This window comes from Spermophilus citellus, assembly GCF_964194105.1.
Source record: "Spermophilus citellus genome assembly, chromosome: 7".
Classification (NCBI taxonomy): Eukaryota; Metazoa; Chordata; class Mammalia; order Rodentia; family Sciuridae; genus Spermophilus; species Spermophilus citellus.
The window spans coordinates 79,334,917-79,348,905 of record NC_138188.1 but is presented as its reverse complement, the minus strand read 5'-3'; the positions used below and the strand labels follow the sequence as shown (position 1 = coordinate 79,348,905).

The 13,989-nt window shown below is 31.8% G+C and overlaps 1 protein-coding gene across 2 annotated transcripts in view; it reads left to right on the top strand.

Moving 5' to 3' along the window:
- Window positions 1-13,715, top strand: part of PROS1 (protein S) — a 96,861-nt gene extending 83,146 nt beyond the window's left edge. Inside the window, exons 11-15 of one of the 2 annotated variants that reach the window (XM_081302246.1) lie at window positions 1,278-1,445; window positions 1,984-2,152; window positions 6,123-6,271; window positions 8,634-8,859; window positions 12,480-13,715. In XM_081302246.1, coding sequence (XP_081158372.1) covers window positions 1,278-1,445; window positions 1,984-2,152; window positions 6,123-6,271; window positions 8,634-8,859; window positions 12,480-12,628 — 861 coding nt within the window. In that variant the 3' untranslated portion in view covers window positions 12,629-13,715. Of the gene's footprint in view, window positions 1-1,277; window positions 1,446-1,983; window positions 2,153-6,119; window positions 6,272-8,633; window positions 8,860-12,479 lie in introns of both variants that reach the window. The other variant, XM_081302247.1, reaches the window with a different exon arrangement.
- The last annotated feature ends 274 nt before the right edge of the window (window positions 13,716-13,989 follow it).

Below are 13,989 nucleotides of genomic sequence, written 5' to 3'. Positions count from 1 at the left end.
TATTCTGTATATTGCATAGTGCATAGAACCTTGTAATGCCAGCTTGTCTCCTACTTTTTGTGACAAGTAAAAGTTCTCCCCATCCCCAAAATTTTCCAAATGTTGTAGACTGGGTCCCATAGAATCTTATTTAAATTACTTGCATGATTATATGGGAAAGGTCTAGGGACTCAAGCCTAGGGCTTTTTACTAGAAATTAAGAGGAAGGGGATCCAGCCAGGGGGACTGAGAAGGAATTGCAAGAATGTAGGAGAAGGAAAGGAAACTCAGGTCCTAAAGGCTGAGGACCTGAGTCAAGCACTTCTTTGAAGAAGGGAATAGTCATTAGAGGAAAATGCTGCTGTTTGGACATATTAAGGACAGAATATTGACGAACTTAACCCTGTAATGTTACTAAATTAGTTTTACTTTTGAGGGTAGTATTTCTCTTCCTGTAGTGGTGTTTAATATGTCTATTACTTGCCTTCTGTTATTGATTAGCAAGTAAACAGTTTACATCCTGAATGTTAAACAGTTTTACATGAGGCAATTGCATCATTGCTTCTTCAAATTATCTTCCTAAGAGAATTTTGTATTGTTTACTGTCACTTCCAATCATTTCTTAAAACCTAAGTACTTTCAAAATTATAAAATCTCATTTAAATTTTATGTATATGCTTTCTTATAACTTCAGTCACCTCTGAATTTTGGAGAAAAAGTATGTTGGGGGTTTTGAACACACTACTGGAAAAATGATTCTCTTAGTGTGTGTGTGTGTGTGTGTGTGTGTGTGTGTGTGTGTGTGTGTATTCTCTTAGTTTATAGCATGGATGGTGGAAGGAGACCCTTATCATTAAACAAAATATATGTATGAAGATGTGGAAAAAAAGAAATTATTTGCATTATTGTTTCAATATGTACTATCCTAAAATTGCAAAATGAGAAAATTCAAAATTTTCCTAAAATACAGTGGCTTGCTTTTATTTTAAAAATTTAATTTTATGACATATTAGTTTTAACAATATATATTATAACTGAATGTTTAAACTTAGTAATATTGATTTTTTTAACTTGAAAATAAGATATACATTTAATTTTTAATCAAGTACTATCACTTTAAAACACATTTTGTCATATTAATCATGATTCGACTTTCCAAATGGGTTGAAACAAATTAATAATTACATTAAAATAAATACTTAAATTTTTTATTGGAATAATAGGATTTTAAGTCTACTATTTCAAATGACATGTAGCAATGCTTGCTTGTTTAATGATTTTTTTGTTTTTAATTATAGGTGTCTGTGGAAGAATTAGAACACAGCATCAGTATTAAAATAGCTAAAGAAGCTGTGATGAATATAAATAAGCCAGGGTCCCTTTTTAAACCTACAAATGGATTTCGGGAAACCAAAATATACTTTGCAGGATTACCTAGGAAAGTAGAAAATGCACTCATTAAACCGGTAATGATCCAAACTTATGTCATTTATCATGGATGAATTCCTTTTGTCTATAATAGGTTTGAAGATTTGTTTCCCCAAAAGTTAACAGAAGTTGTTTTATTAAATAATCTAAGTGTGTCAACTTGAATTGAATATGAAAAAAATAATATTAGTGACTCTTGAAATTAAGGGAATAAGGAAATAAGAAAATGATTGGTGTGTTTTTAGATTGTTGTGGGGGTTTTTGCCCTTTTAAGTCCCCAGAATTACTCATGGAGAAGTAGATTTTTTTAAATCCTCAAATGTCAGTTCTCTGTTAACATCACAATAGTCCATACTCAGCTGTTAAAAAAATTTTTAAAAAAACATATTTGGTCCAAAGACTATTCATGTGAAAAATGTCTCAAAAAGAAAAATTGAGATTAAATTCAAAATATTTAAAATACTTTAAAAATCAAGAAAAAGTTTTTCATCTAAACGAAACCTATACCTTGAGTCAGTATATTTATGTCTGACTTTAATTTTAAATGTATTTCTGACCTGTATTTTGGTTTGTTAGATTAACCCTCGTCTAGATGGATGTATAAGAGGCTGGAATTTGATGAATCAAGGAGCTTTAGGAGTAAAGGAGATCATTCAAGAAAAACAAAATAAACATTGCTTTGTCACTGTGGAGAAGGGTTCCTACTATCCTGGTTCTGGAGTTGCTCAATTTAACATAGACTATAGTAAGTGATTTTTCATTTTATTTCTCTTTTCTCATTGGTAACTAAATTTATTCATTGACAGCCATAATTTATTCAGTAAACTTTCTTGAGTACTATGTGTCAGGCATAGACTTATTTGTACTATTATATACTTAATTTTCTGGAATATATATATAAAGGCAGTTGAATATGCTTATGTTATTATTTACAGTTTATTGGCACATAGCCTGATTAATTTTGGGTAGATTTGATAGATGTATCTTAAAGTTCAGATTTTTCTGTTGTTTTGAGTCTTCAATTAGTTAATCAAAGGGATTCATCTTCATTTCTAACATTTCCATTTGATAATTCCTTAAAATACTGAAATTGTCAATCTGTTCATACACATTGTCTAGCTTGTCCACCCACACTTTCAACACATTCACCACAATTATTTAAAATTCCCTAATAGTTCCAACATCTATGTCATAGATGAGTCTGGCATGTTTACTATTGTGTCTGTTGATTGACTGTTGCATTTCCCACGTCTTGGTGTATTATGTAGTTTTTTAGCATAGATAAGGTGGGCATTTTACACAGCACTGTAGAGACTGAGGTAAATGCTACATATATCTAGAAATGAGCACACCTCTTCTTTTGAAAGCCCTTTATGGAGAGATTGAATCTAGTGATGAGTAGAATCAAATGAGTTAGTTCTCAAGGAATGGTTTTTTAACAAAAGAGGAAAACTGGCTCTCCACTTCTCTGGGCTCATATCTTCTCATGAGCTCTTGCCCCTTCTTACACACTCTGCTTCCTTGATGCCATTTGCATTGAAGCCCTCACCAAAGCTGGTGTCATCCTATTTGGATTTTCAACCTCTAAAACTGTGTACCCAACAAACTATCTTCAGGTATTTTTTAATAGCAACGGAAAATGTGCTAATACAATTGAGCTTCTGCAAAAGGTAGGGGGTAGGTTGCTAAAAATATTTTCATGACTGACCAGTTATTAAGTTTTTCATAATAGTGACTCAATTTTAGATATTTGCTTTATTATATGTTTCAAGAAATATCTCTTCATGGTCTTGCTCACCACCAGCAGAATGTTCGTACTTGTTTCTTGAAATTTGTTAACATGGTTGAAATGGTTTGGAAGTCAGTGGAATATTGTCTATTGTTCTGAAACAGATTCAGTTTTAATTATCTTTATATCCTAGGGTGTCAGTGGTGTGTACTTTTCATTGCTTCCCCTACCAGTAAGATAAGTGTCTAATAGTTAGTACTTAAAATGTTTCCCTGTTCCATATCCATGGTAGGTTTCCTTGGTTTGTTTTTCCCTAATCTGTAGGTGCTATGGGTCTTTATATGTATTCTAATGACAATATTTTTTTTTCCTTTTCCCCAGTGCTTTAAAACTCTTCCTGTGTAGAGGAAACATAGAAAGCTCTAGATTGTGATTTTGTACCTTTCCTGAAGTTAACATTGATCCCAAGGTTGTGCTAGGGGAAGGCTTTCTTTAGCTTCTTTCCCTGCCCCCCCTTTTTTTTGAGGATCCAGTAAGGTCCATGGAAAAGAGTCTAAGGATGGGGTATCAATTTTTCTTTTGTCTGCAGTTCTTAGGACTTCCATTCTCTCACACCATTCCATGCATGTACTTTTATTATTTTGCAACTTTTTAAATTATTCTTACCAATTGTGTGGTATCCAGTGTCTTTCTGGGTAAGAATTTGTTCTCATCTCTCCTTGGATGCATCTTTCTTTATATTTTGATTAGTTGGTTGCTCTGCAACTTCAACTTTTTGTTAGTTCAAGAAAAATTGTGATCATACAGATAATATGGTTTTTGTTATTATTGAAGTGGGAATAGTGCCCTTTCAAGTTTCTATAGCCTAAATGGAGCACGATGGTTTCCCAGACTGACTCATATTTACCTTTACAAATAAAACTTCTGTGAACATCCATGAGCATACATCCTATAATCTTTATGTGGTTAATTCTGTAGGAAAGCATCTTAGATATCATCATCAAAGGTCATGCAAATATATAATTATCATAGGTTTAATTACATTCTCTTCCAAAAATCTTTATATTAATTAATATGTTTACCAAAATAAGGAGAAAGTTTTTACTTGGAATCTGTTTCCAATCTAACCGTTCAAAAACTGATTATTTTTTGTTATTTTAAATATTGTTTTTCTAATTTGTACCGATGATGAATATCTCTCCATGTTTATTACTATTTGTACATTTTATTTTTTTGATTGTCTTTTTCTTTGTTAAGAGTTTATTATTATAGCTACTATCCCTTTGCACTATAAATTAAGTTAGGTAAATCTATCTTAATATCACTGTTTAAAAAATATAATCTGGGTGTTTATTTGTAACATAAAAATATTTACCAATGATTTGTTTTCCTAATGTAAATTGATACAATGACTTTAACTTTAGCTTTGTTTTGCATGTACAAAATTTTCAAAAAATGTTTTGAATGGGTTGATGAATGAATATGGGGGGATCCTGATAAGCAAATGAAAATAAGAGTTATGGCATACCTGAAAAAAATTACCTTTATAAAAAATTAGTTATTTCATGGATAACTTGGAAAGTACCTACTTTATAATTAATATTTAATTTTACATTATAAATTTTGTGTATTTCAATTTTAATTTTATTTTGAGTTTGTTACTATCCCTTGCTGAATTTTACTTATTTCATGATAATTATATATATATTCTCTTCTGGATGGAAATTATAAGATTATTTCATTAAATACAGTGACATTATAATTATAAGATTATTTCATTAAATACAATGGCATTGCATGTGGAGAACATCTTAACAAAGGAAAATTATTTTTCTGTTAATATTCACCCCCTTTCAAGGGCACTAAGTAATTTTTTTAGCAATTCAACTGCAGTTCTCAATGTTAGTTAAGGTTGCTATTTCTGGAGCTTAATGGCTGGGATATCTTCTGTGAAGTGCATTATTATGTGCTTTTGTCATCGTGTGAACATTGTAGAATGTATTTAAACGAACTGTACTGGCTACTATGTCACCAGCTGATATAATTTTATGGGAACGGGCTGGGGATATGGCTCAAGCGGTAGCGCGCTCACCTGCCATGCATGTGGCCCGGGTTCGATCCTCAGCACCACATACAAAGATGTTGTGTCCGCCGAAAACTAAAATAAATAAATAAATATTAAAATTCTCTAAAAAATTTTTTTTTAAAAAATTTTATGGGACCATCATTCTATGTGTGGCCTGTAGTTGACTGAACTGTCCTTATGTAATTGTTCCTGTACTTTGGAAACATATTAACTCAACAAATATTTATTGATATTCTACTCTGGAAAACAAAGTAATTATAGAGACATGTACCTCCTGGAGTTTGCCCTTCACTCTGATGAACAATTAACCTGGTAATTAAGAAAAAATGATGAAGTATGATAACAGAGGAATCAGAGAACAAGAGTTTCTCTTCTAATTTCATTAACTTTTGATTTCACAGTATTTCTCTATCAAACCATGTACCTCCCCCATGTGTGTAGAGTCATATTTGTCCTTTCCAGTGTCCTAGAAGGAGGACTATTGGTGATTACGGCAGCTAGACCCAAGTTTTCTGGCAGAAATATTCCAATGCATCTTCAGAACATCCTTCTAAATCTGCACTTTAAAACATAGCCACTCTGAAATTTGAACATTGGTGAATATGCAAGAGAGAAAGAAGAGCTGTTAAGGAGTCAATAGGGAAAACTCATAAAAGATCTTAACACCACAATCTGGATTTTCTTCTAGGACAAATAGAAGAATGGGGCTCCACTGGTGTGTTTCTGATCTGTGTTTAAAAAAAAAAATATTTTACCTATTTTAGAGAGTTCATTGAGAAAGGAAATTAGACCTGTAGTATTACACAAACCATCCTTGAATATTAATAATTTTATAATAGATTTTCTCTAGTGCCATTTAGAAGTACATTGATCTGGCTTCTGTTTCATTGTTTTAAGCAGATAACATAACCAATGCTGAAGACTGGCAAGTGAATGTGACCTTGAGTATCCGACCATCTACAGGCACTGGTGTAATGCTTGCCTTAGTTTCTGGTAACACAGTGCCCTTTGCCTTGTCCTTAGTGGACTCCAGCTCTGGAAATTCTCAGGTAACTTTACTCTAAACCAGTATGAGCCTTGTTTTTGTCTGTGTGTTTTTAAATGAATATAATGATATTTATGTTGAAGGGCTATTTTGAAGATTAAATGACATATAAAGTGATTGGTACAATCACTCTTTGTTGGCTTATTTCTCAGATCTCAAATGAGAAGTAAGAGAAGGGGAGACTCAAAAACCTGTTATGTCTATAGCTAAGATTAGGCAGACTCATGGGCTGATTAGAGCCATCACAGACTATGTACAGATCCATCTTTATTCAGAATCCTTGAAGCACATGGGAATTATCCTATACTAATAAAATAGAAATGAGTCTGATAACAATCCACTCTTAGATATTCAATGCATAATTATGATGATTTGTGCTTTCTTGCACTCTGAATCTTTTCTCGAGTGAGTAAATTAGGAAAGATGAGAGAAAACTAAGATGGGATCACTTGACTACTTGCTGTCAATTCTTATCTGAAATCAGGAGAAGGAAAGGAAAGTCTTGGATACAAGGAAACATGAAAGTTATAAGAAGATCCATACTATTCAAGCTTCTATTAGAGGCTAATAGTTCTGTCTGTGTGCCATACACTGTTGATTCCAACAAATTTCAGCAGGCAACTTACGTTTATGATAAAATTGGTTTTAATGTTATTAGTAGCTTTTGAAAAAGACACATAATTCAATAATGCTACAGCAATGGAAAAAAAGGTGGTTCTGTTGCAACCGGAAAGATTATTTGGAGGGCATTTCTGGTGGTTAAATTAAGCAAACTGAAGCGTTCTTGTTGGGATTTTTTTTTTAATGTGTAGCCTACAAGGAACATTAGGGTTTTAGTTTTTTATTTGCTTCTTTATTTGTATTTTGTAAACAAAATAGAATTCTTCAGCACTACATTTATGCAATGGAGGATGTTAATGCATGCCATTTCTTTTATATTTATTTTCTTCTGAATTGGTCTCCATGGTTCCTCCTTCTCAAGATTTATTTGCAATATTTCATAAGAGTATTATACATATCATTAATGATTTTGAAGCATTATTGCTTTTTAAAAATTTTTAATTGGTGCATTATAATTATACATATGTGTGGGATTCATTGTACCATATTCATACAGTTACATAACATAATTTGATCAAACATATTTCCTAATACCTTCCCTTTCCCTCTCCTCTCCTCTTCCTGGCCTCCTTGACTCACTTCTTCTATTCTATGAACTCTCTTATAGTATTATTATTATTATTTCAATGAGTGCACTATAATTATATATAATTATGCATATAATTATTATGCATATGTATATAATTATGTCATATATTAGTAATGGACATAGCCTAATTTGGTAGTTTTTGTTCCCTAGCATTCCCCCATGCTCCCTTCTTCCTTCCCTCTGGATTCCTTTCTTCTCTCTATTAGTTTTCACCTATGATCCCTGTCTTTATTCCCTTTTTTTTCTTTATCCTGTCACATAAGGAGCATTATCTCAAGTGAGAGTCTCTTTTAATGAATTTAACGGTATGAACATTTGAAACACAGACTTTTGTTACAGATTTTTTTCAAAGGACCTGTATTTGTGAAGTATAGAATTTTTTACCTAAAATAGATATCTTTATTTCCTAAAGAAACATTTCAGGCTTATCTTTTACTACTTGGAAAGCTTGAGAATATTTGTCTTCCTTCAATTTTATTTTCTCTCTCCTACTTTTTATATTTCTTTTGTCCCACTATAAGCTACCTGCATAGATCACTCTCGACAAGTTGAGTGATTTGGTTATAGCAACAGAAAAGTTTATAGCAAAATGCATACATTTCTTGTTTGGAGAATCTTCTAGTCAGTACTCTGAAACTTCCTGCAGGTTACCTGTGGGTATGTACTTCTTAGGGCCTTTTTACTTACTTTATATGCAGATCTATAATTTCTTGTATGACACAAACAACCCTTTGTTTTGCTGTTATGTACTTACAAAAGCACTTAAAATTTTCCTAGTCTCTTCAACTCATTCTTTTTCATATGTGTGTTTTTAAGTTAGAAAGGCTCACAAACAAAGATATTGCTTAAAATACTACTTTAGATTCCTTTCATTGGTGGAAACAATTCTGTTAGTTTGTGGAATTTTCAGAAGCTAGTGTATATTTACAACTTAGCTAAGCCTGAATTTTGTAAAGTTAATATATATATATATATATATATATATATATATATATATATGTAAATCATGATTATTGTAATAATAATTTTTCACTTAAATTTAGAATACATTATTTTTTAACCACTGAAATTCAGATTTTGAATTTCAAAACTCAAAAGCCTCGTAAGTGGCATTACTATTAGTACTTGCTTATATTGTGTCTTCTCTGTTCTTCAGGATATTATAGTATCTATTGAAAATGTGGTGGTATCTCGAATAGACGCTGTAAATCTATGTTCTAGTCAACAATCTCACCTGGATTTCAAAGTCAATAGAAACAATTTGGAGGTGTGGACTCCACTTGAAACATATATCATCTACCCTCCAGACTTTAAAAGTCGACTTGCCGTCCTGGACAAAGCAATGAAAGGAACAGTGGCTACTTACGTGGGTGGTATTCCAGGTATCTGATTACTTTTTTGTCAGTTTTAAAAGTTCTATTTTTATTTCAGCTGGTGCTACATTAATTTTAGTAAAAAAGTATTGGGAGGGACAGCAAAATTCCAGTATTTAATATTCTCCTGGCTGCTTGTACCAATGTTTTATTGATACATTTTTGTTTGATTATTTTTTAATGGTGAACAGTTTCAGTTTCAACAAATTTTTTACTCCATTTGACTATTATAGCTAGAAAGGATATATCATTTCATTTTATCCACATAATAGTGTTGTAATTTCAATAATTATTCTTCTATTTATTAATTATTTATCTAACATTTATTCACTCATACTTAGTTTGTCCATCATTTATGCATTATTTATTAAGAACATGTATCCCAGGTACTGAGGATAAAGTAAAAACAAATATATATTAAGGCTTTTGCAATCTAGTGGCAGAAACAGACATTAAACAACTGATTAAGAACATACCAATATAATTAAAATTGTGATCCCTTCTCTGAAGAAAAACTTTGGGATTCTTTTAGAGTTTGAAAATGAGGTCTTGATTTGGTTATTAAATTAAGGAACAATGTCTCTGAATAAGAGACTCACTGAATGTAAATGGAATATTTGAAGGATTAAATGAATTTATCCAGATGTTAGGGATGAGGATCCATGTGTGGGTAAAATGGGAAGGTGTTAATATCTTGAGAAATACACAGATCTGTATAAGTATTGCATATTGAGCAAGGGAGATGGTATTGCAGGATGAGGCTATGAACTGGGCAGACAGGTAGAAGGCTTGTGTATACTTTATTCAGGGTCTTATATATAATGCATTAGAATCATTAAAATGTTTTAGACAAGGAAGGGGTATATCAAAAATTTCTCTTTAGATGAATAAATGGGAGGCAAAAGTGGCTACAACTGAGATGAGTTGGAGGCTATTGAGTAGTCCAGATGAAGAAGCAGTAATTATTGCAGAAATAACCACACTACTATTTACTGGTGCAAAAAAAAAAAAAAAAACACTCTAAATACTGTTCAGTAGCTTCAAATGTATTGAGTTACTTAATTTTCAAAATAGTCAATGAGGTGGGAACTAGTTTCCCTATTTTACAGATTGGGAAGCTGAGGAAGCTACTGGGCTACAGTGATGTCAGTGGGGGATAGCATACAGTGAATAGAGATTTAAGCAAGAAATAAAATTAATTGGATTGAATGATTGAAAGACAGGTATAAGGATAACTTAGGTTTCTGAAATGAACAGTTGCATGGTAGTGACTCCATTTAGCAAAACCGGAAAAATGGGTTTATTTTGACTTAATATGAGAAAAAACAAAATTAGCACTAATGTTTTACTTTAAATGATAAAAAGAGGTGCTTTCTTTAGAAGCATTTTTCAGTACTATTTGCAGATTATTCTCATGGGAAAATTCTGAGTTTGATGTCTAAACTTCTAGTAACCTTCTTTGTACTGCTTTATATGTTCAGGGTCTTAATTTTGCATATATGAAATTTTATCTGAGGTTTTAAGGAACAGAAGTAAATGAGTTCCAAAACTTATAGGTAGGTAGGTAGGCAGACAGGTAGGTGTGAAGGAAGGAAGGAAGGGAGGGAGGGAGGAAGAAAGAAAGATAGATTGTATTAGGGTTTTCTAAGGAAGGAAGGCAGGAAGGAAGAAAGATTGTATTAGGGTTCTCTAGAAGAATAGAACCAAAAGAATATGTGTATATGTGATTATAAAAGGGGATTTATTAGATTGGCTTACATAGTCATAAGTTGGATAGACCCACAATGGCCATCTGCACTCTGAAGAACCAGAGGAACCAGTAGCTGCACACTCCAAAGAGCTGAATTCTCAGAACAGTAAGGACAAAATTGTAGCCCCAATTTAGGGACTCCCTGAAGAATCACTGGTGAGAGTTCATGTTGGAAGAGTGAAGGAGCTGTAGTCCAATGTCCTGGGGTGATGACAGCAGCAACAGATGCACCCACTGAAAAAGAATCCAGTTTGCATCTGCTGAGGCTTCCTTTTGTCTTTTGTTTCACCTGGTCCCCAGCCTATTTCAGAGTGGGTTCTCCACTTCAGTTTGCTGTCCTACATGCCAGTCGTACTGGAAATATCCTCAGAAGCACATCTAGACATCTCTTGATTCTACATATCTCTCAATCTAATCAGATTGACAATCTAGATTAACCACCATAGTTAGCTTGATGTAGTTTAATTAACATGGTTAATTGTTAGGAAGCATAATTGCAGATAATATGAATGAATACTATATAGAAAACTACCTGCATTCTTATTCACAAAGTAACTGAATATAATTTTAAGAAATTGAACAAACAAGAAATTTAAAAGATGTAAAAATACTACAATTTCAGTGTCTTTGCAATAACACTAAGGACTAACTTCAATGATTAAGTATTGAAAGAAAGAAGAAAAATTGAGGAAAACTGAAAATGAAGATATTAAGAGTATAAAATATGAGATGGCTAAATTATTGATATGCAAAATAGACATTAAATTGAATGTTAATTTAAATTCAGTGGAAAATGATAATTCTGAGGATTTTTTAAAATAATGTTTTATTTGTAATTGGTACAGAATAATTATATGTACTATAGGGGTAAGAGTTGGTTTTTTTTTAAATAGAGAATAATCAATGATGTTGAGCCAGATTTGAAAGGGATTCTTAAAATATCCTGTGGATATATAGAAAAGCATGGATTTTATGCACTATGGCAAATTATAGGTAGAAAATTTGAATTTTTTGGTGAAAGATATTGAGAAAGAAGTATAAGAGATACTGAATATCCACAGTGATATTTAAAATTCATGAAGAAGACATGACAAAAAAAGAGGAAACAAAGAGTGAAATGCTTTTAAAATTCTTGGGAATCCATGGGTGTTACTTGAGTATTAAGTATTTAGTTTGATGGAGATAGTGAAGTATACAAAGACCCTGAGTTGAACCTAAACTATGCATTGAGAAATTAGTAAAATTGCTTAAAACAATATCATTATTACATGAAAGTGAATCTTCTATTATGACCTGCTCTTGTATGCTTAAGAAACTAGTTCTTTGGAAAATATAAAAATCTGCATTATTTTTTATTTTTCATACTTTTTACCTGCAATTGAACCCAGGGATACATAACCACTAAGCCACATCCCCAGCTCTCTTTTAAATTTTATTTTGAGACAGGGTCTCACTAAGTTGCTGAGACTGGCCTTGAACTTAGGATCCTCCTGCCTCAACCTCCTAAGACATTGGGATTAAAAGCATGCACCACTGTGCCTGGCTAGAATTCTATTTTTATCACAATAATTTAAAAAAAGGATTATCATGGTATGTAAAAAAAATTGGATGTTTGGATGGAACTAATTGTGTTTATAAAATTGGAGGAACTCATGATATGCTGAATTCCATGTCAAATGTAATAATATATATATATATATATATATATATATATATATATATATATGAAATAATATATATTATCATGTAAAATAATTATTAACTTCTCCTTTAGGATTAGAATTTAGTTGAAAATGGAAAGTCTGAATAGTTATTCTAACTGTAAGCAAATAAGATATAGAAAGTCTTGGACTAATAGCTGAATATTCTGTTTTTACAGATGTACCTTTCAATGCCACACCAGTGAATGCCTTTTATAATGGCTGCATGGAAGTGAAAATCAATGGTGTAGAATTGGATCTGGATGAAGCCATTTCTAAACATAATGATATTAGAGCTCACTCATGTCCATCAATTTGGAAAACATGAAGAATTATTAAAGCATCTTTTCTTTGTTGATAATGTATCTCTTTTCCAAGTATAATTATACTTAAGTCTATAACAACTGGCGTGTTTTATCTATGATGTGCAGTCTTTTGATTATTTTGTGGTACTTTGACCTTTTGGGAATTTTTAAAAGGTCTTTTTTCAAGAATAATTCTGTTATGATGTAAATCACATTACAAAATTCTTCTGTTGCTGTCTAGAAAATAAATAATGAAACAAAAATTTTAAATTTTAATTTTTTGCTACACGTGACATTGCTTCATGTTTTGTAAGAGTAAAAGTCAATTTTATCATCATTGAACTAGTGTTTAAATATCCATTTTTCTCAGAAAGCAAAGCAGTAAACTCAAACAAAACACATGTGATTAAATACCACTCACAATAGGCAGCTACTATTTTTTTTTTTTTTGGTGTGGTTTCTTTTTCTTGAAGAAGAGGGAAGGGATAGTGGCCTATTGAGTGTGAATCAAATGGAAAGTCTTCAAACTTTATTCTAAAATAATTTCTCAGGGGAAGCTGTGGCTTCATCTTTCTCTTACCTGGATTCACATTTGAACCAGAATCTACTGATTTGAAAATCAAGAGGGACAAATTTTCATGAGAGCAGCACATGAATCTTCCTTCTTGGGGACTGGGTTCTGAAGATGACACATTAGATTACATTGGAATTGGTGTGCAAATCGGGGATGGGTAGGTACATTCCTTAAATTTGGCTGAATAAGTTATACAAGCTCTAGATTAGAAAAGACAGAAATATTTATTCTTGAAAAGGAGAATAAATACATGTAGAAATTTATAGTTTCTCTTCAGGTCAACTCTTCATTACCATAATAATGTGTTTAAGTGTGATTGTTGAGGGAAAAAAAAACCTATGAAAGCTAGGACATATTTTTAACAAAAGGATAACCACAGAGCAATATAGTAAATATTGTATCTTTGTAATTAAAGAAGGAAAGGTAAGATTGCCACATACTTGGTGGGAATGCATTTCAAGAAACAATTTTTTTTCACTCCTGAACCTATTATTCGTGTTGGATGTATATCAGATGTTTCATTGACATTTTAGAAAATAAATTGTTTTTCACTATTTTACATCACCTAAAATAATAAATTGATGTACATTTTTAAAAATATGCATGAAGAATATCTTTATTCTAAAATTCTTTGAACAAAACAAAATTATACATTATACATCCAACTTTTCATGAAGCACAGTAGATCTTTAGTTGAATGACAGGTAAAGTTCAAATATTTGATGAATAGTGATGATTAGTTGTGGAGCTCAGAAAGGAAAGAAAAGCAAAAGTAACAATGGGTGTCTGATATCACAGAAATTATACAAG